Raw genomic sequence first — 19696 nt, 5'->3', positions numbered from 1 at the left:
CATTGTCAGTTTGCAAAATGAGAATTCTTAATAGATAAGACAGTCCTTTATTTTCTTCACTGATAATTCAAGGAAAATTTTTTCTAAATTTCTTTCCATGGCTGAACTAAGATTCATGTAACCTTGTCAGATTTTACAACAGTATGTGAGACAAAATCAATTTCAATATCAGCAAATATTTTAAAGACAATGTGACAGTAGTACTTTGTCTACCTTAGAGGACTGTTTATACTAAAATTCAGTAAGCACCTTCCTGGTTTTATATATTAAAAAAAAAAAAAATCCTCTTTAAGTGTTGAATCAACACCTCTTTGCCTTTTAAGTGGATATTTTATGACCACATGCTTTTCCCTCTGGTATTTGGGATGTTATTTTTATATCCCTGTTAACACAAGTTGAAAGGAGATCAATCTTCTTTGTTTATGCTTAATGTCTCCTACAATTTCAACAGGTGAATGATAAAAATCTAAGGGGAAAAGAAGTCTTGTGTGATTTGTTTTTTTCTAAGAAAATAGAAACAATAATGGAATTCTACTGCAGACAGATATTTCCACTTGGAAAAAATGGTGATAAGTCAGTGTTATAACTAGCCACACTCTATCTGGCTGTTGATAGAAATGGTTCTTTTAATGTACTCTAACTTTGACCTGGCTAGTGTTTTTAAAACCGTGTGCTGCTTTTAGTCTCTTAGAACAGCAACAACTATCTATTAAATATCTAAAGATTAAGAAAAACTACACTTGTTCTTTGACCTAATTCATTTTGGTACACTTGGTTTTTATTTTAAATTTTAGTGTCTTCATTAGAAGACTAAATGTCATAACCATATACCAACAAGAAACTATGTTCTAAGAGTGAGCTAATGATGTGAGTCTTTGGTTCAAGTGTTTTTTTCTACCTGATAGTTTTTCTTTTGTCAGTCTTCAGATTGTCACTTCCTAACACATTCTACTTCCATTTGGGCATGCAAATCCAGAAACACCGAAGCAGTACACCAAGTGCATTGACAAATCTTAGGCAGGTTCCTACTTTAAATGTTTCAAAGCATAAGTAAGCTGTATCAGTCTCCTTACAGTGCTTAATGTAGTGATAAGAGAACAAGCCTAGGTTCGTGTTGTGTAAAGAAGCAGAAATGCAGAAGCTTAACCAAGGAGCATTTTTGGAGGGACTCAATTTTTCTAACTTATGGCAGCAAAGCTGCTTTATTGGGAACAGGGTGACTTCTCTATGACTAAGTTCTGTATATATTACAGCCATGAATTTTATCTGATTTAATTTTATTGTAACTTATCATAAATGCAGAAACCTGGCTCTTCAGAAGCTGGGGTGTATCTGTACTCATACATTAATGTATTCATAAACCTACACTATGTATAAATTTTATATAGATATAGATGTGTATGACTTTCTACCTTGCAGAGATAAGTTCCACTGAAGAACCATCTGAAGCCCTTTAGCAGAAGGCTTTCTTCCCCTCCAGCACACCTATGTGCAGCCCAAATGTGTAACCATAAAACTTCTTGGCACCTATGTGGTGCTCCTCAGTTTAGAATTTCAAAGTGCTGTGTGGGGGCAGGCGGCCCTGAGCTCCCCCCCTTCTGCAGCTCACAGAGGGTCTCAAGGCTAGCTCTGGCTCTGTGTCTTTTAACTACTGAGGACTATTCTCTGAAATACTTACTATTTCCACCAAGAGGCAATTTGACGTCCTTGACATCTTCAGCACTGTTCATGTGGCCAGTAATGTTGCCGCTCTCCTGATCTCAAAGGGAATGCTTGAGCTGGAGAATGGAACTGTAGGTGGGCTGGCACCCTAATTACTGGATTTTCTCCTTTTTGCAGATAGGCTCCCTACTCAACAAAACCTACCTCCATGTGCACTAGAATAGATGCTGGTCTCTGAGGTACAAGAAAACAAGAGCCAATTCTCATACAGCTCCTGTTGGTGACATTAACTCTGATATTCTTAAAAATAAAATTAAAAAATATAGTCCAAGTCCTGTTGCTGTCATGAATACAATAACTCAAACCCTCCCTTCACCTTCAGTGAAACTTATATGCTAAGAGGAAGAACTACAAAAGGAGAGAGCTAGAGAGAAGCTGTATTATGCAAAGCAAACATGGCACATGCTAGGAAATCCAAATTCTAGAGTCAAAGAATCAGAGACTGAGTTGGGTTGGAAGGTAGCTTAAAGACCATCTACTTTTAACCCTACTGCTGTAGACTGAACAACCCTAGTTCTCTCAGCCTGTCCTCATAGGCGAGGCGCTCCAGCCCTCTGACCATCGTTATGGTTCTTCTTTGGACTGTCTCTAACGGTTTCATGTCCTTCGTATGTTGGTGGCCTATGACCAAAGACTCCAGCTTGGGTCTCAGAGCAGAGAAGAATCACAGAATTGTCTAGGTTGGAAGAGACCTCAAGATCAAGTCCAACCTCTGACCTAACACTAACAAGTCCTCCACTAAACCATATCGCTAATCTCTGCAACTAAACGTCTTTTAAAGACCTCCAGGGATGGTGACTCCACCACTTCCCTGGGCAGCCCATCCCAATGCCTAACAACCCTTTTAGTAAAGAAGTTCTTCCTAATATCAAACCTAAAACACTCCTGGTGCTACTTTAGACTGTAATCATCTCCTTTGACATGATAACTACACTCCTGTAGCCATGAACTGAACCCACCTACACCTCTTACTCCTACGTTTTGGTAACTTTTTCCTCATTATTTACAGGTGCAACTGGAGCTTCCATGATAGGGGGGTGGCTCTGTCAGTATTAACAGATCAAACTCCATGAGTATAGCATGCCCTATATAGAAGGACTCTGCAGGACACCCAGAGAGATATGGCCTAACATCTTCAGGGCCTTTGGTTCTCCTGTGGCCAAGGGCGGGGAGGGTGGGTAGGAAATGCCAGCCCTGAACCATTCTTCAAATCTGTAGGCTGTCTCCTTTCTACTGGGACAGTCTTTTTGCATACAGAATTACATAGTTTTGTTTATGAGCAGCAGCCTTCAGAAGTCATTAACTATCACTGTCTTCCTTTATAGTTGAGTAAACTGAGGCAGTAATGCTGTATGACCATCAATATTACAGATAAAATAGCCATAGGAATGGATGCTGTTACTTCCTTTCCTTTACTTTATGAAGAGCTAGAAACACAGTTATTACTTGTAGTTCCAGGTTTGGAAGATTTAAGGAACAAGATTAAAAGACTTCCCCAATGTAGACAATTTATCTGGTATAGTACACTGGTCTATCAAACCAGTATACTTCTGAATGATGATGGTCTATGACCAAGATGACAATGATAGGACTATCCTCTGTGTATCTGCTTGTGGCTTGCCAGCACCAGTGAGCAGGTACCCCCTTTACTGCTGTCACCTACAGTGAGAGTCTTTGTGAAAGGACTCAGCATCAAGCTCTCAGTTCTGCCTCTGTGAAAGATCCTGTGGCCAACATACAAATTCACTTCCTTAAACAGTAGGAGGACCGAGTCAATAAATAAATAAATAAAAATCCACATTGATCTTGCCTATGCTGAAGCCTGAAAGATTGTGAGAAATATAATGTGGGTTAAAACAAAAAAGAAGCATAGGGGATATGCTTAAATGTGAATATGTTTTGAGTGACACTGCTACCTGCATAAATTTGAACTTAGCTGCTTTTTTCAGACAGTGATGGATTTCACACTGTTTGCTCCAACATGCAAATATCATGTGAGAAGAACACTGAGTCAGCTTAGGTTGAACCAGGGAGAAAAAGTGTACAAAACCAATTTTATTTCACTCCAAACAACCAGAAAGAAGAAAGAAAAAAGAGAAAGGTGCAATAAAGTTTTAGCTTTGCAGAGCTCTGCTACAGGATGCATCCTCAAACTTAGACCATCTGCCCCACACAGATGTGTTGATTGATTCATCCTGGTGAGACAAACCTGTTACCTCCTGCCTGCTGCTTTCTCAGTGTCTTACATCTCCCCATGGAGAAAAGGTTAATTTGTCTTAATTAGCTCTGCACTGTTCAGCCCTGCAATGCATCGTCTGCCCCCAGGTTTTGCTCCTCTCTGTGCATTGCTGGTCTTAGTGTAGCCAAGTCTTTATAAACAATCTGCAATGAGATATACAAAACAAACTTTTTCTCTTTGTTTTTGCTGGTGAGACTTGTGTGATCTCCATCATACAAAAGGCAAAGAAATTAAAGATTTGGACTATGTCATCATATTTTTATTTTTTTTTTGAAAATTTAATGGGTGTGTTTTACAGGACTGTTACTGGTTGTAGGAAATATCTGACATGACAGCTTTTATTAAGGAAATGTTATGGTTGTCAGAATCCTACATTTCAGTATACCTTGAGGATAAAACTTTGCATCTTTCTGATATCCGAATCAATTTATCTCATGCCAGAGAGGAGGAAGAAGAGGAAAAGAACTCAGCCTTATTTGTTCTAGAAAGTTGATGTAAAAATGTCTTCTGCAATTTATTAGACATAGAAGTGAAGAGTTTTATAGATTAAATACAGAAATAATACACGTTTCTGTATATATTAATACAGAAGATAGAATTTGACAGTAATTTATCTATACAAAATGACAGCTTATATTTCAGTTCCAGTATTTAGTAGTCATGGCTAGATTTTACCTATCTATCAGATATATAACACAAGATACAGACTATGACATTGATATTTATTTGTTTATGAGCAAAGATTTTCTTACTATTACTCTGTTTCTCGATTTTTAGGTACAGCAGAAATGTGGATAAATAGACAACACTTGAACTAGCTATACATGTTCTTCCTTGTCCTAACATTAAAGTGCCTACAAACCAATACAGTTATTATCCTTATATTGTTTTTAATTTACTTTTTTAAAAATCACTTTAAATCCTATGGATTTACTATTGTCCTCATTAAACAGAAGATCAGTAAGAACAGTGATATGTAAATCCTAGGAAACTCAGATAGCTTTTTGTTTCAACTTTAATATCCAACTAAGCTTAAAATTTCTCAGAAGCTTATTATTAAAAAATAAAAAATGATAAAAGAAAAAAGCAAGACTTCCATCTCAGCGACTTGTAACTCAGCTTTAAGGCAATCCTACATCACCTTCCAGCATCGTGTCCTATGTATACCAGTGACCCTCACTCCCCCTCCCTCTTGCTCCTCTGGCACCCAGTGTCACAATGCTCCGGTGAGGAAGAAATTTTGCTGGGTTTGTTTGTTTTTTTGTAAAGGCTCTTTACAGCAGAGTCAGGGGGCAGAAGGGCAGGTGTTCCAGGTGGGGTCTACGCCCGCTTGACGCTGTTGAGAAGCTCCGTCAGTTCGCTGATGTACTTGATGGTGTACTTCAGGGTCTGTATTTTGGTGAGGGGCTGGCCCCGCTGGCTGTAGGCGGGGGGCAAGTAGTTACGCAGAGTGTGTAGCGCATCGGCCAGGGTTCTCATCCGCAGCTTCTCCCTCTCGCTGGCCTTCCTTCGGCGCTGGGCTGACATCCGCACTTTGGTGCCCTTGGGCAGCCGGGCCTGCCCGGGGCTGGGTAGGTAGGCAGGGGGGAAGTCCACCAGGCTATATCCCACCAGGCTGCCACCACCATAGGGGGTCTCTGCTGCCGCCGGGCAAGGGGATGAGGAGTAGGACTCAAAGGACGGCGTCGGGGACAAGCTGTGTGGAGAGGAGACAGGGTGCAGCTCGAAAGCCCCGGTGGCATTTTTCCAGTCCCAGGAAGATAAGCAGACAGAGTGCTCTGAACCCAAAGCATCTTCCATATTTATCAGCGTCTCATGCAATTTGTCCATCCTGGAGGAGCGCGCAGGAGAAGCAATTCCCGCTGCCCGCCAGCAAAAGCTGGAGCCGCCGGCTGCCGAGACCTTTTTATGATGGAGGGAGGAAAGTGACAAAGTGGGAGCGTGGGTTTGGCAAGAGGAGTTCAAAGGAGCACCACAAGTGCTAAGATGGAAAATGAACTCCTGATGTGCTAGTTTCTTCTCAGTGATAATTATCAACCTTCAGCTAAAAAGCCTTTAAGCTAACAGGCAACAGTGAGAAAGGAGGAAAAAAAGATTATCTTCTTGCGACTAAACCAATTAAGGCTGCGCATCAACATTTAACGTTGCACTGGGGGAATAAGTGTTGGGAAAGGAAAAAGAAAATGAACAATTTTGCAAAAGTTAGCAGATAGAGAATTTAAAGATAGCGAGCATTAACACAGCCCCTGAATTTCAACCATCGAGCCCTGTATTCTGTCTAACTGAAAGCAATGGCACTACAACAGTGATGATTTGATCCATGCAGACTGCGGCTGAGGTAGTCTCTCATTATAAGTGTCTTAATCATGGAAGTCAGAGATGGTTGTATTGTATTTTGGTATGTTATGGCTCTGTGGATTTCTCTTCTCATTAGATTGCCATTTCTCTCTGGATCATGTGGTTTTCAGAAGATTAAAGGAGAAAAGCAAGGCATTCCCTGTAGTTTGCAAATTTATTTGTCATTTTAAATCGTGGGTTGAGAGGCAAAGAGGAAATTTATAATTGTAAACAAAGTCAAAGTCCTATTTAAAAAAAGTTGTATGAGGATGAAAAAATTTCTTTGGAAAAAAAAAATGTCTAGGAAATAAAATAAATGCAAACTTTGGTCCCAGACAAGGCTTTATATATAAATTTAATACAAACTAGTATACAGATTAGACATGAAGGAGAAGACTAGAAGCTATTTTTTAAATAAGTCCTGTCCTACCTCTAGGACTTCTGCCAAAGAAAAAAATAATAATAATAATAATAAAATAATAATACTTAAAAAAATATATCCAGTCCTTACTGAATGCAACAGTGAGGTTCTATGTTAAGAATTTCAACATGAAATGAAAAACTACCCTCTAAATTAATAGCATTAATAATGAGCACTTTTCATCTGTAGGCCTCAGAAGAGTTTACAGTGATGATTAATGATCTCTGTTACTCTGGGGAAATGGATAAGTATAGTCAAGGAGGATCCTGCCCAAAAACACACAACAAATCATTAGGAGAGCCGGGAAAACTATCCAAAACTATTGGGCTTTGCAGCCACTGAGCAGTTCAGCTGCCAGCCATGTCTTTGTATTGGCTCATAATGGAAGCAAAATATAATATATATTTTAAAATATAAAAGAAGGGGAGAGAGAGTGCCAACCTAAGGGAAACAGAAAAGTAGAGTAGAATTTATTTTAGAGCTTCTGTGTAATGATCTCTGTGCTCCATAATCCACTCTGAAAAATGGGGAGAAATGCCTCCAGATGGCCCGTAGCCAAAGAAAACTGGAATACACCATTTCCTTGTGATTGTGAAATCCTCACTGCAATCACTAAGAGAAAAAAAAAAAAAAAAAAAAAAAAAAGTTCATTTAAATTATGGGCCAATTCAATACTCGCTGAAATAACTTGGAAGGCTTTTACGTATTTTTGTTGAGTTTGAGATCAAAACACTGGGAAGCAGCTTGCAGGATACTTACTGATTTTATGCAGAGGTGAGTAAGAAGGAACCACAAAGTGAAAGGTTTCAGCATTTCAGCCTGGTGTGAGATGGTTTGACTCTGATGAAATGTACTCCATGCGGAAACTTAGGGCACAGCTTACCACAGTCAGGATTGCTTTAGGTTTTATTGTTAGCTAGTGGTGTTCTGATCTCTTATTTATTCTCTCTTTAAGGAAAATGAGTTGAAACAGTCCTTAGAATCACAAATTCCTGTTACAAATTAAAATTAAGACAAGATGAGCAACAGATACTTTCTGTAACATCAGTGAACTGAATGAGCTTCACTGAGTATCATTTTGATGGTCACCAAGTCACAAGTTAGAAACAAAATCTAATTTAGCATATGTAGGAGACTCGTTCTTGTCCTAGTTAAAATCTCTCACCCACTTATTTTTCTCTTACCTTCTCATTACTTGTATTTCATAGTGCCTTCATAGTCTGTGTATAACTGCATATAAATGTATGTGAACCATTCTTCTTCATGGTTTTTATTTTGGAATCAAATATTAAGCTCTTAAACACAGTCAAATTTAGAAGCAGAAATTTCAACAAAACACTTGTTTGCTGTCTTTAACCAGTTCATGCTGACAGTTAATTTGTACTTTCAATCTGTGAGTAAATGATGGAAAATATTGTTTAGATACCAAAAAGAGAATTAAAAAACTGTGCTTGTCCAAGATACCATTGCTATAAGTGACTGCACACAGTCAGATTTCATCTCTATATTTTTGTATGTAGGGATTTGGGATGAGATTAGCCAGGGGAAAGTAATATAAATTATACTGTTATCTATTTTTTGCTTTTTTATTATATCTTCTGGATAACTGTTTAGAGCTACTAAGATAGGATATTAGAGTATGTAGACATCTGATCTGATTGCATGAAAAATCTCTGTATCTTCTAAGCTTATGCTGTTCTTGCAGCTCAGCTTCTAAACTTATGAACTGCTACATGGAAAAAGAACATTTACAGGCTTTTCTATGTTAATGAATAAACAGGAGTAATGCTCACACTGCCTTGCAGTTGTGCTCCCTGTATCCTTACCAGAATGCTCCCAGGCACCATTTCAGCTTGAAACCAACTAGTCATGTGTTAGACATTGCCTGACTCTGGCTCAAGGGATGCCACCAAGGATATAGGGGTGAACAAAGAGAGTTTACCTGTATGAATGTACTTGGTCTGGCAAGCTTCTTTTCAGAGCCAGAAAATAGGTTGCAACATTGTTTGCTCTACTGGCATAGATGCAGCCAGAGGTCTGATTTTGAGAAATAACCTCCCATTTCTACCCACAGCCCCCAGGTTTCTGAAATGTACTCACATGAAGTGTGCCTAGGTTTTGGCCAAATTGAGAAGCTATGTAAGGTCTCTATTCATGATTCCTGAATGATCCACAACCTAAATAAGTCGACAGAGTGTTGTGGTATTTAGCTGTTCTTGGATTAGTTAATTTTGGATACCTCTATCCTCAACATGAGAATCATCAGTTGGGAAATTAAATAATTATATCACAAAGTAATGAGACGATGATAACAGTAAAAAAAAAAAAAAAATGTAATGGAAAAAAACTGGCATTGGTAGAGCTGTTCCAGTGTTCTTTTATACAGGCCTTTAAAAAGTATGATGCAGAGGAATGCATGGCTATGGGCTGAATACCAGGTTTATTCTTCTGTACCCTGTGACTATTTGATACTTTCCTGTTAAAAAAAGTCTAAGAAAGTCTAATATTTCAGGTGGCAAATTCCTAGAATTTAAATACATGCAAAAAATATGTTTGCAGTCTTTATTTTATTTTATGTCTGTCTCACAGGCTTGGGGAAGTCCCTTTTTGTCAGTAATGCCAAAACACTGAAGGGTAGTGAGATATGAGGTCAACATCAATGAAATACTCACTGACACTTGAAAAAATGATAAGAGATTTTCAGTTTGACTGACAATTTTTATTTCCATTTCAGTAATTTATTCTGCAGTGTAAAGGCTAACATCTCAATCTTCATCTCCTTTAAAATGAAAGTTCCCCTGCTCAGATTTCTGCATTCATTGCAGAAGGAAGGAGAAACATGTATGGACCAAACCTTTTTCTATTAAAAAAATGTATAGATTAGAAGATTTTTTAGTGCTTCTCTACATGTCTACCTTACCTTTTAATTTAAAAGAAGTTGTCCAAATAATCACTGCCATGCACAATTATGATAGGTAACGAATTTTTAATGTAGTTATTTAAGGACAGATCTATATTTTTCTCTATAAAAATCTAGAGTAGATTTTCACCAAGTTGTGAGATTGGTAGAGGAAACGATAATGATAAATGATAAATAAAAATCATATTAAATGGGTAGAATGCAAGCTAAAACTGAGTAAGCATGAATAAATATATTTTGGTAACACTAATACCTTAGCGGTCAACCTCCTTGAGAGATAGAACAGAAGTCCCTTGTATTGCAGATCATACAAATAGCCTTGTGGAGCACTTAGATGATATTATTTCAGCTTGCAATTTGTACCATAGGGAAAATAAAAATCTATATCTGCAAAGCTTTTAAAGTTGCTTCATCTCCTATTTAACCAGAGGTTTCCCAAGAACTAGGTGCTGTGTCTCCCACTCATTGTGGAAGTGGCTGTTACAGACCTGCTTTGCACAGATTTGGCTGCCCATATATAAAACATGGCAGGAGCAGCTGCAGGTCGCACTGACTTCAGCAGACACAGCAGGTGTTTAACACTTCTGAAAAGTATCATTGGACACCTCGATTTATGCCCAAGCTTGCAATAAAGGAAGAGAAGGATCACCACATTTGTTATCAGGAGTCACATTAGCCACCAGGTAATGGTTCTCTCTTTTTTAAGGCTTTTCCTTAATCTGGATAGAAACTTTTCTTTTTCTTTTTCTTTTTTTTTTTTTTTTTTTTTAATGAGTAGAGTTTGTAGCTTATTTGTAGTTGTGGAAGAGCATCCAATCTCAAATTAAATAAATAAGACTTATAAGACTTGAAGATAAGCAAGCCAGACTGTGTCAGCAAATACAGTTTTATTTATATATTTATTTATTTTGAGGACAATATGCCCTCATGTGCAAGACTGCAGATGACTGTGCAAGACTGTGGAAGAACAACTAGCTGCAATTCCCAGAGGGAAGGAAGGCAGTGAGAGAACCAGGAGTGATCCTGAGTCCACACCCATAAGAGGAAGCCTACAACCATTACTGCAATCCATGAAAACCATGTGCATATTGGATCCCTGATTGTTATCACCACCTTTGGCCAAACAAATCCAGTGTTATTCATTTGTAGTAAGAGCAGAAAACTAGCGCTGTTTAAAATCTTGCCTTAAACTTGTAAACCTTTTAGTGCTCTCAACTCAAAAATACCAAACTAAGAGGCTGGTGATGGAGGAGAAACATGCAAGTATCATTGATTTCACCAGGGCTTTGCACAGGGACAAGGATCTCTCCACAGTTGCCTGGTAGGACCAGGACCTATCTATTAGCTTTACATCCTCACATGTAAGTATTTGATCCTCCAAATAGTGGCAGTCTCTATTGACCAAAAAGTGACATCAGCCCCACAATTCATTTAAAACATCTGATCTCCAAGCAACTGGCTTCCTAGATGAAAAGGCCTACGTGTGGAATTTACACCTATCCACCTTTTAAGTGGAGTTTATTACCTAGTGGTTTTCAGCTGATTTTCAGGCATGTCTTTTTAATACCCCTGTTAACAGAAGTTGAAAGGAGGTTAGGCTATGTGGTTGGTCTTTAATGTCTACTGGTTACTTCAGCCAGAAGGAAAGCAAAAAACTGGCGGAGGAATGGGAGTCTAATGAGATTTATTTTGCTCAGAAAATGAAAAGTAATAGGTATTATCAAAATAAAAGAAGCTGTTTAGGTAGGAGAGCTCCATTATCTCTTAGTGCAGAGTTGTTTTATCAACTTTCACATTAGTTTTTAGAAAAAAAGTCTACTGAAATTGAGTTGATGTATTTCAAAGTTTTTAATGGTGGAGGGATACCTGTTGTAACTACTAAGATCATAAGCAATACCTCCTTTCTGCCCAAAAGCATAAGTTCAAGTTGCATGAATGATAAAGTAAAATATATATATTTTTTCCAAATGTTTCTTATGCTATCTTTGTGAACACCCTCATAATTGCTTTTGCCATGTCTGACAGTGGTTTCACAGGGCTATTTTTAAAATTGAGACAACATGTAAGGGTCCCAGAAAAAGTTCAAGATTGGTACTATTGATTTCCTACTACTACATTGATTCTTTGTGCCCCATCCTCTAAATGGTTCATTTTGCATCATGATGAATTTTCAAAAACTCCCTAATTCTTATGAGAAATTCCAATAGCCAGGTAATTAGCATTAAAATCTCAGTCGTGATTATTTCCAGTTGAGCTGCACAGCTGAAACTGAGTGTTTGTGAAGCAGGCTATTTTTCAAATGCTGTGATTACATTTCTTCTCAGGCTGTTACTTTTCACCCAGCATACCTCAAAGGGATTGCTCATTTCTCCTTCTCCTGTGTCTGAGCACTGATGTGTAGAATTGCTGCTTGCTGCTATTAGAAACCGCATTTCATCTCGGTGCTAAATGAAGTTATGCTCTGAGCACAGCCTGCAGTTCAGTTTAACAATTATAAAACAGATCAATAGTCTACAGTAAGAGAAAACGTACAAGTGTTAGATTAGAAATATTATTTAGCTCTTACATATTTCCCCTTCTGAAATAAAGTGCTGTATGTGTGTTGCAAGCTACCTTTCCCAAGCTTGTGGTTAACCCGTAGGTGAGGATCATTGATTTTAAACATCAGTTATACATTTCTTGGCAAGTTGTTAAATCTTAATTTTAATCACAGTCATTTTCAAAAAAAAAAAAAAATCTGTCCTTCAATCCACTGATTAATAGGAACAGCATTAAGTACTTTTTTTTTTTTTTTCTGCATTTGCCTTGAATGTTATCTCAGAAGATAACATTCTCAGAAGATAACATTAACTTCTGAGATAAAATTCATACAATGAATTAAACTTGAGTTTACAATGAGTTAAACTTGAATACATTTTAGTAAAATTACTCTTATTTTTAACAGATAAATTGCACACACAATGGGATTTCAAATTATATCAAATCAGGGGAAGTAGTTAATATATTGGAGAGCAGAGATGACATTCAGAGGGACTTGGACAGGCTGGAGAAAATGATCTGTGAGCATCCTCAGAAGGTGCATGGAGAGCAAATGCAAACTTCTGCAGCAGCCAGGATAACCCCATGCAACAAAACAGGCCCAGGGTGATTGGTCAGGAAGCAGCTTTGCAGAAGACTTGGGGAAGAGGGTGGGTTGACAATCTGGAGCAGGTCCAGCAAAAGGCCCACAAGTTGGAGTACATAGAGTGTAGGGAGAGGCCCAAAGAGCTGGGTCTGGAGCTGAGAAGGATCCAGGGAGACCTGGATCCTAGCCAGCAGCTCCCTGATGGGAGAGAGAAAAGAGCAGCCAAGCTCTTTCTTTACAGAGATTCACAGTGGAAAAAGAGACAATGCCAGGTGCTGAGTCTTAAGAGCTTTCAGCCTCTCAGTGGCTTTTTACAGGTTTCTCACTGTAGTTCTGGTGATACAGGACACCAATACTTGTATTTTTTTTTTTTATTAGAATTTTAGAAGTTTGTTCTTGAGTGATAAGAATATAAGCACGCAAGAGTGTATTCTCCACCACTTGAAGATCTTGTTCCCTTTCTCTGTCTCATGATCAACTTTTAGTTTCCATCTCTTCTACTTTTTTTCCACTTCAACCTTCCTCTCTGTGACTAGATATTATTTCTTCTCCTTTTTTTTCCCTATTTTTTCCTTCCTTCCTTCATTCCTTCTTTCCTCCCTTCTTTCCTCCTTTCCTTCCTCCCTTCCTTCCTCTATTCCTTCCTCCTTTTTTCTTAAAGTTTATTAAAGTTTGATCTAATTGATTATTTGATTTTCAGCCTCTTTCTCATTCTCTTTTTATTTTTCTTGATACTGCAGGTAGAACAGGATGCCTTTTTTAACATTCCCTGCCCATATAAATCATACATCTTTGTTTATCTGCACAGCTGCATGGATAAAGGTAATGTTAGAAGCAGGAAACATTTAATTATCCACTTGTAACAGGCATTTCAGGAAGTCCAAAGCACAGATTATAGAATAAATATCTACAGTAGTTACAGTTACAGTACATAGTTTAGATAGAGGCTCAGGTGCAAGTATTCATTTACTTGAGGCCACTGTTGTTTAGCAAACTCTTTTATTATTTTAATTTCTTTTTTTTTAAACACGAGACAAAAACAAACATACAAACAAATGAACAAATACCTCTAACTAGGAAAAATTATCTATGGGCCAGTAAATTAAGGTTATACCTATCTGTTAGGTAAAAAAAAAAAAAAAAAAAAAAAAAAAAAAAAAAAAAAGTGAAGGTAAAAAGAAAAGAATGTGAAACTAGAACTATTGAGAAAAAGGGATAACAGCTTAACTCTTAGCTTGCTTCACTCTGAGAGCCTGTTTCACTGCATGCTGCTGGCTACCCTGTCACTGACGAGACACAGACATCTGGTTTGCACCCTCACTAAGTTTCTGCTTAGTTAATGATAATTGGGTTGTGTAAAATCGGTGCGTGCATGCATGAATAAGCAGGTATATCTTATCAGGTATATCACCAGCAGATATGCAGATCTTGAGGGCAGCTGGACCTGGCTAAAATTCTGCTATTTTGGGGCCCAGTTTGCTGCAAAGCAGGGAAAACATGAAATCACTGCTCAGAGAGGCAGCTCAAGCACACAGATGAGAAGTCAGATGGTCTGCTTTCAGACCTGCTGCTGACCTGCATGGTCACAGAGACCCCATCTTCATCTCCTGCTCCCCCAAATTTCTCCTTGCCTTAGACAGTGACTGTGCCAGAGAAGGGTTCCCTCTCTGCAGAGATTTCCTCCATGATGCCCACCACAGAGGTCAACTGAAAGCTTCTGGCATTGTCCTATTGCAAAGTTTTGCATAAAATGGAGACACTATCAAATAACAAATCTAAATTTTCCAGGCAATATTGCTTTAAACCAGTTGAGACCCCCCACCCCCATCTCCCCATGAAATCGTGAAATTTTAAAGTACTAGCAAATGGGTTGCATTCAAAAAAAAAAAAAAGAGGCAGGGTGGGAATCTTAATTTTCCCTGACATTGACCTGACCTGTCAGGCTTGGATGCACACTCATCAGTCTCCTGCTTTTATCAGATAGCTGACATTCTGTGATGAGTTGAAAGCAAAGTAACACAGATGGATAGTGCTCTCTTTTGAAGAACAAAATGTACCAGTAACTGATTTTTCAAGTGCTTTCAACATGAAGTTAACTCTTAGATTGTAGGAGCATCTTTTAAAAGAGTGGGAGGCAAAAAAAATAAAAATAAAAAAATTCAACAGAGATGATAGGGATTCCCTATTAATATGCATCTGAAGTAAGCTAACATTTACATAGTCTCTGCTACTTTCAGTGTACTTCAGACACTGACTAATCAATACTCATTACACAGCTTTAAAAAGCCTAAGTATTCCTGGGGGGAACCCCATCCTCCCAAATACAACATAGAGCTTGAAGCCAGCTCTAATGTCCTTGGGGCCTCCCTGAGCTCAGACAGGCTTTCCTCCTACAAGAAAGCTCCCAAGCCCTATCTTCTTTCAGGAGAAAAGCAGCTTGGAGAAATGTCGTTGTCGTTGCACAGGAAGGAATTTCATGTAGGCAATTTTTAATTAGTGAACCCAGCCTCCCTTAGGAATCAGTTCTGAGAAGAGAATAAAATGTATCCCTAGCACACATGGGCCTGGAATTAACCATTACAACAGAGCAGAGAAAATCACTGATTATATCAAATTTTACACAATAGAGAAGTTCCCTGTGAATCCTATGGGTTCCTACTTTATTTGGGGTAAAAGAGTAAGAAACTATTATATGTAGAAAACAAACAAACAAACAAACAGAAACACTAAGAACATCCTTTATATATATCCTAGTTTATATGCCTGATTTTGTTCAGATATGTTTATGATACCTGTAAAGCCCTGATTATTTTTTTTTTCAGGGTTTCCTCTTCCAGCCCAAAGATTGCTTTCATGCTCAGAGAATTACTTTTACTTTTTTATTATTATTTATTTGTTTATTTTTCCACAATATAAACAAAAATATGTATTTAAGAAATTGCTCCATGGCTGTCTTTTCTCAAGTTTGCTAGGTGCCAAAATTCTTGCTTTCCTACAGGGAGATGTGCCCTTTTAATAGTAAATTCAAACTGACAAAAGAAGCCAATCTTTTTGGTTTAGCAAACATTATATCACACTCTATTTCCCTAAATTCCTCCATGAGGACTTTCTCTACCTTAAAGAAAATCTTATAAAATAAATTCAAACTCTTTTTTTTTTTTTTTTTTTTTTCCTCTGCAGTATTAGGGACACTCAAATTCAGTGATAGAATTTTTGGCAACAAATTATATAATTATTTTTTCTATTTTACATCTTCAGAGTAACTCTCAGAGCTGTTATAGCTCCTGGATGCTCCACCTGGCAGTACGTGCATGTAGGTGTCTGGCCAGGGGCACAGCCCTGGAGGGAAAAGATCAAAGGACTATAAATGTGTCAAACTTTCAAATGCAAATCACCTGCCATAACGCTGCTGAGAACAATTCCTTCATTATCACCATTCTGTGAAAGGCTTAAATTAGCCTGAATTGGCTGAAAAGAACAAGAAAAAGAAAGCCATTTATCTTCCTGTGAGTTTTATTACCTTTAGATTTATTTGGCTAATGGTCCAATAGCCCACTAATCAGAATATCTGCATAATAAATTATTCAAATGATCCATAAATAAAATCTGTGATCATATAATGTTGGTATTAAAGTTAAACCAAGAACTCTGACAATGGGTTATTACAGGGTCAAAAGAGTCCTCACAATAAGCTATTTTTTTTAGTGGTCAAACTATGAGCTACTGTGATTTATGCACTAGAAATTATCAGTTGGCTTCCTGGCTATGACATTGAATTAAATCTAGGGGAATTTGTTAAAGTTCATTTCCTAAGCTCTATATTCTCCAGATAGACAAGACACTATATCCATCCTTAGTTCAGCCTGTCATTATTCTGAAAATATAAATAATTTCTTAATGGAGAATAAATACAACTTTTTTTTTTCTTTCCTACTTCTTAAAATAGATATGTTATGTAGTAGAGTTATGCAAGGGACACTGTGTAAGTATTTGATTGATTTAACTGAACAAAAGAGCGAGAATTTATATATATATATATATGTATATTCAACAACTCCTAATGCTGACCTATAAGGTAAAATTCTAGCACACTGCTTTGTTAAACAAAAAACTGCAGCGAGGTTTTCCTATGAGAGCTTTATTGAGATCGCTGTAATAGGGTACACCTTGACCTGAAAGCTCTTGGTCAGGATAGGAAGGGGTTGTGTGAGGGAGCTGGCTGGAGACCCCTCAGCAAGCACCAGCCTGGTGGGCTGCCCAGAACATCCATGCTAGGTAATTTCTGCACTTGCTTGGTTCTTCAGTGGCTCTTCAACATTTTGATATATTCCCCCATTGGCATGCTCCTATCCCCACAGTCAACCACTTGGGTTAGACTCTAAATTACATGATTGATTAAACACAGTGTGCAAGAACAGTCTTTTCTCTAGAAGTAATGTACAAGAAGGCTATGCAAGGTGATACAGACACCTACATGCACATCACACCAGGAGGACCTTACTGCTTTGAAGTCTTTCCCTGTTAGCTTCGCTGTCACTCGCTGTGCCACAAAGCATTTCCAAGTTGTGGGCTTGTGGTAAATATCAATGAATGGGGAAGGGAAGTCACACAGCACAAACAAGCCATCTTTCCCTTAGGCTTCACTGGGTGATAAGGCTACTTTCCCCCAGACAGATGATTTGAAGCCACCCAGGTCAAGAAGGGCATTGAACACAATTTTCCCTTTCCAGCTGAATTTCTTTCATTACTAAGAACTTCAGGGCAAAAAGCCACCCCATGTTTCTCCTGATCTATCCAACAGGCTAAGAGAAGACAAATTAATCTATTAAGCAATAGTTCTGATTGCTCACTCTCAGGAAGCTTTCAGATTTCTATAAAATCAACTGGACATAAGCGACTTGCAGTCTGCATGGCTAAGCAAGCTCTGTGGGGAGAAGAAAGAATCATTGCCACAGTTAAACCACAAAAGCAGCTTGGGTACAGAAAGATGCAATTAATAACACTGGCCCAGTGCCATGTTGTCTTCTGTGAACTACAAATTGCCCACTCCTTCAGCAGCATTTAACATAAAAGATACTACGTCAGCAGTATCATCCCAGGTCACAGTGAGACATTGGCCCTGTAAATAATTTCAAGAAAATAGAGCATATCCCATATATCCCATATTCCTACCTGGAGGGTCTTATTTAGTAGAGGCCATGCAATAACTACAAAAACTAACAACATGTTAGTCTTGATGAAAAGACTTATAAAGCCCCTTTACAACAGGTGTGCACATGGCTTTACCTCCTGGAGCCCTTTGCTCCATTAAACTTCAGGCTTTGGGAAATCAGAGCGCAGGGCTCTTTTCCACCCAGTGAATCCAGCTCACCAGCATGAAGGATTTAAAGGCAGTATCTACAACACACCACAGTGGGCTGAGCTACAGAGGGGCCTAAGGGCTGAAGCTGTTCTGGCAGTCACGTCATCCTGGAAGGCAGCCTGAATTCGGTCTGATATGAGGTCACAAATTTCATCTGTTTTTGCAGCAGATAAAACTTGAGCCTGTTATTCATTATGTGTTACTACTGCCAGAGCAGCACTGGCATGCTGGGATGAAGGGAGAAGATACTGGGTAAGGATTCCTCTAGTAAGCTTTCCTACAAATTTATTCAAAGCAGACCACACTTACCATTCCTCCTGCTATATCCCAGAGAATAGCAGTAGCCTACCAAGGAGCTAGCCTTTGCCAGGAGCGTTCGTGGTAGGACAACTAATCTGGCTTCAAGCTTGGCTGGGGAATCACTCTTGCAGAGCAAATTGCTTTAAAATAAAAACATAATGTTAATGCACAGATAATTCTACAAAAATACACTAAGCATTAAAAATATGCTGAAGTTAGCTTTCCCCCTCATTGTACTTCAGTCAGACATCTAAGCCATTGTGAATACCCATCAGTAAATCAGTGGTTAGCAGTTTCTATGGAGCAAAAATTTCAAAGGAGAGCCCTTTTTCCAGCTGTTCTCAGTCTTTGAAGTGACAATATCTCCCCCAACCCTTCAAGGGAGATTGGGGTAGAGGGTGGAGATGGGACTTTTAAAGAACTTTTAAAGTTCTATTATTTTAATTTAGTGATTAATCTTAAGCTAAGTGAACTTCAGTACTGACGGTAGCTACAGTGCAGGATAGGAGAGCAAGAGAGCTGTGCTAGAGTGGTTCTGTCACCCACGGTAATTTTGTTTTCTTGAAACAGTGAAGTGTTTTGTTTCCTGGAGGAAAAAAGCGCCAAATCTAGCACCGAGTTTTACTGTTGCACCAGTAGCACTTAGGGTCACAGCAGCTGCCAAAATATTCTAACTGTGGTTTCCTTTTATCTGCTGATAATATAGGGCAGGGTTTGCCACCTTTTTAGACATGAAAAGACTCAAGCTTGTCTCGAGTAGCAGCTGCCCTCAGCCTCTTTCACCACCACATTTTCCAAGTTTCATTCTTGATATGATAGCATAGAGCCAAGCCTGGGCAAATCCTCAAAGTTCAGCTAAATAACCAGGTAGGAAATTTCCTTGTCAACTGTCACAAAATTATTGTGTTCATTAATTCTATTAGTTAAGTAAAAATTGGTAAATGTAATGAAAATGAGTATCACTCTATCAAGGTGTGAACATGCTTAAGTATGCCAGTAATATTTTCCAGTGAAAAAAAAAATAAAAGCAGGTGATAGAGGGATATCCAGGAATTAGTCTTTGTTTTGTTTTGTCTGTTATATTTCTGTATCTATTTATTTATATATTCTATGTAAACAGTTGCTTTCTAGTTGATTCCCTATGGACCTGAAATAGGGAGAGTTACAATTACCATGAGTAACGCCAAATAAAGTATCCCTTCACTATAATTTGCTACATTGAAGAACTAATTAGATGTTTAATATTGCTTTTAAGTGGAAATAATTGCACT

General features: G+C 38.3%; 2 protein-coding genes across 2 annotated transcripts in view; one reads left to right on the top strand and one right to left on the bottom strand.

Moving 5' to 3' along the window:
• LOC116488272 (zona pellucida sperm-binding protein 2-like) overlaps positions 1-19696 on the top strand; it is a 46049-nt gene that overhangs the window by 13632 nt on the left and 12721 nt on the right. The window lies entirely within an intron of this gene.
• On the bottom strand, positions 5282-5791 carry MSGN1 (mesogenin 1). The gene has a single exon (XM_032185750.1). It carries the CDS (start codon positions 5789-5791, stop codon positions 5282-5284), a length of 510 nt encoding a protein of 169 aa, XP_032041641.1.

Source organism: Aythya fuligula, chromosome 3 (assembly GCF_009819795.1).
Source record: "Aythya fuligula isolate bAytFul2 chromosome 3, bAytFul2.pri, whole genome shotgun sequence".
NCBI classification, from domain to species: Eukaryota; Metazoa; Chordata; class Aves; order Anseriformes; family Anatidae; genus Aythya; species Aythya fuligula.
Note: the sequence above shows the minus strand (reverse complement) of the source record. Positions and strands in the feature narration are given on the sequence as shown.

Excerpts from the sequence above, each read along its gene's own strand:
- MSGN1 (XM_032185750.1), bottom strand. The coding sequence starts at position 5,791 with ATGGACAAATTGCATGAGACGCTGATAAATATGGAAGATGCTTTGGGT.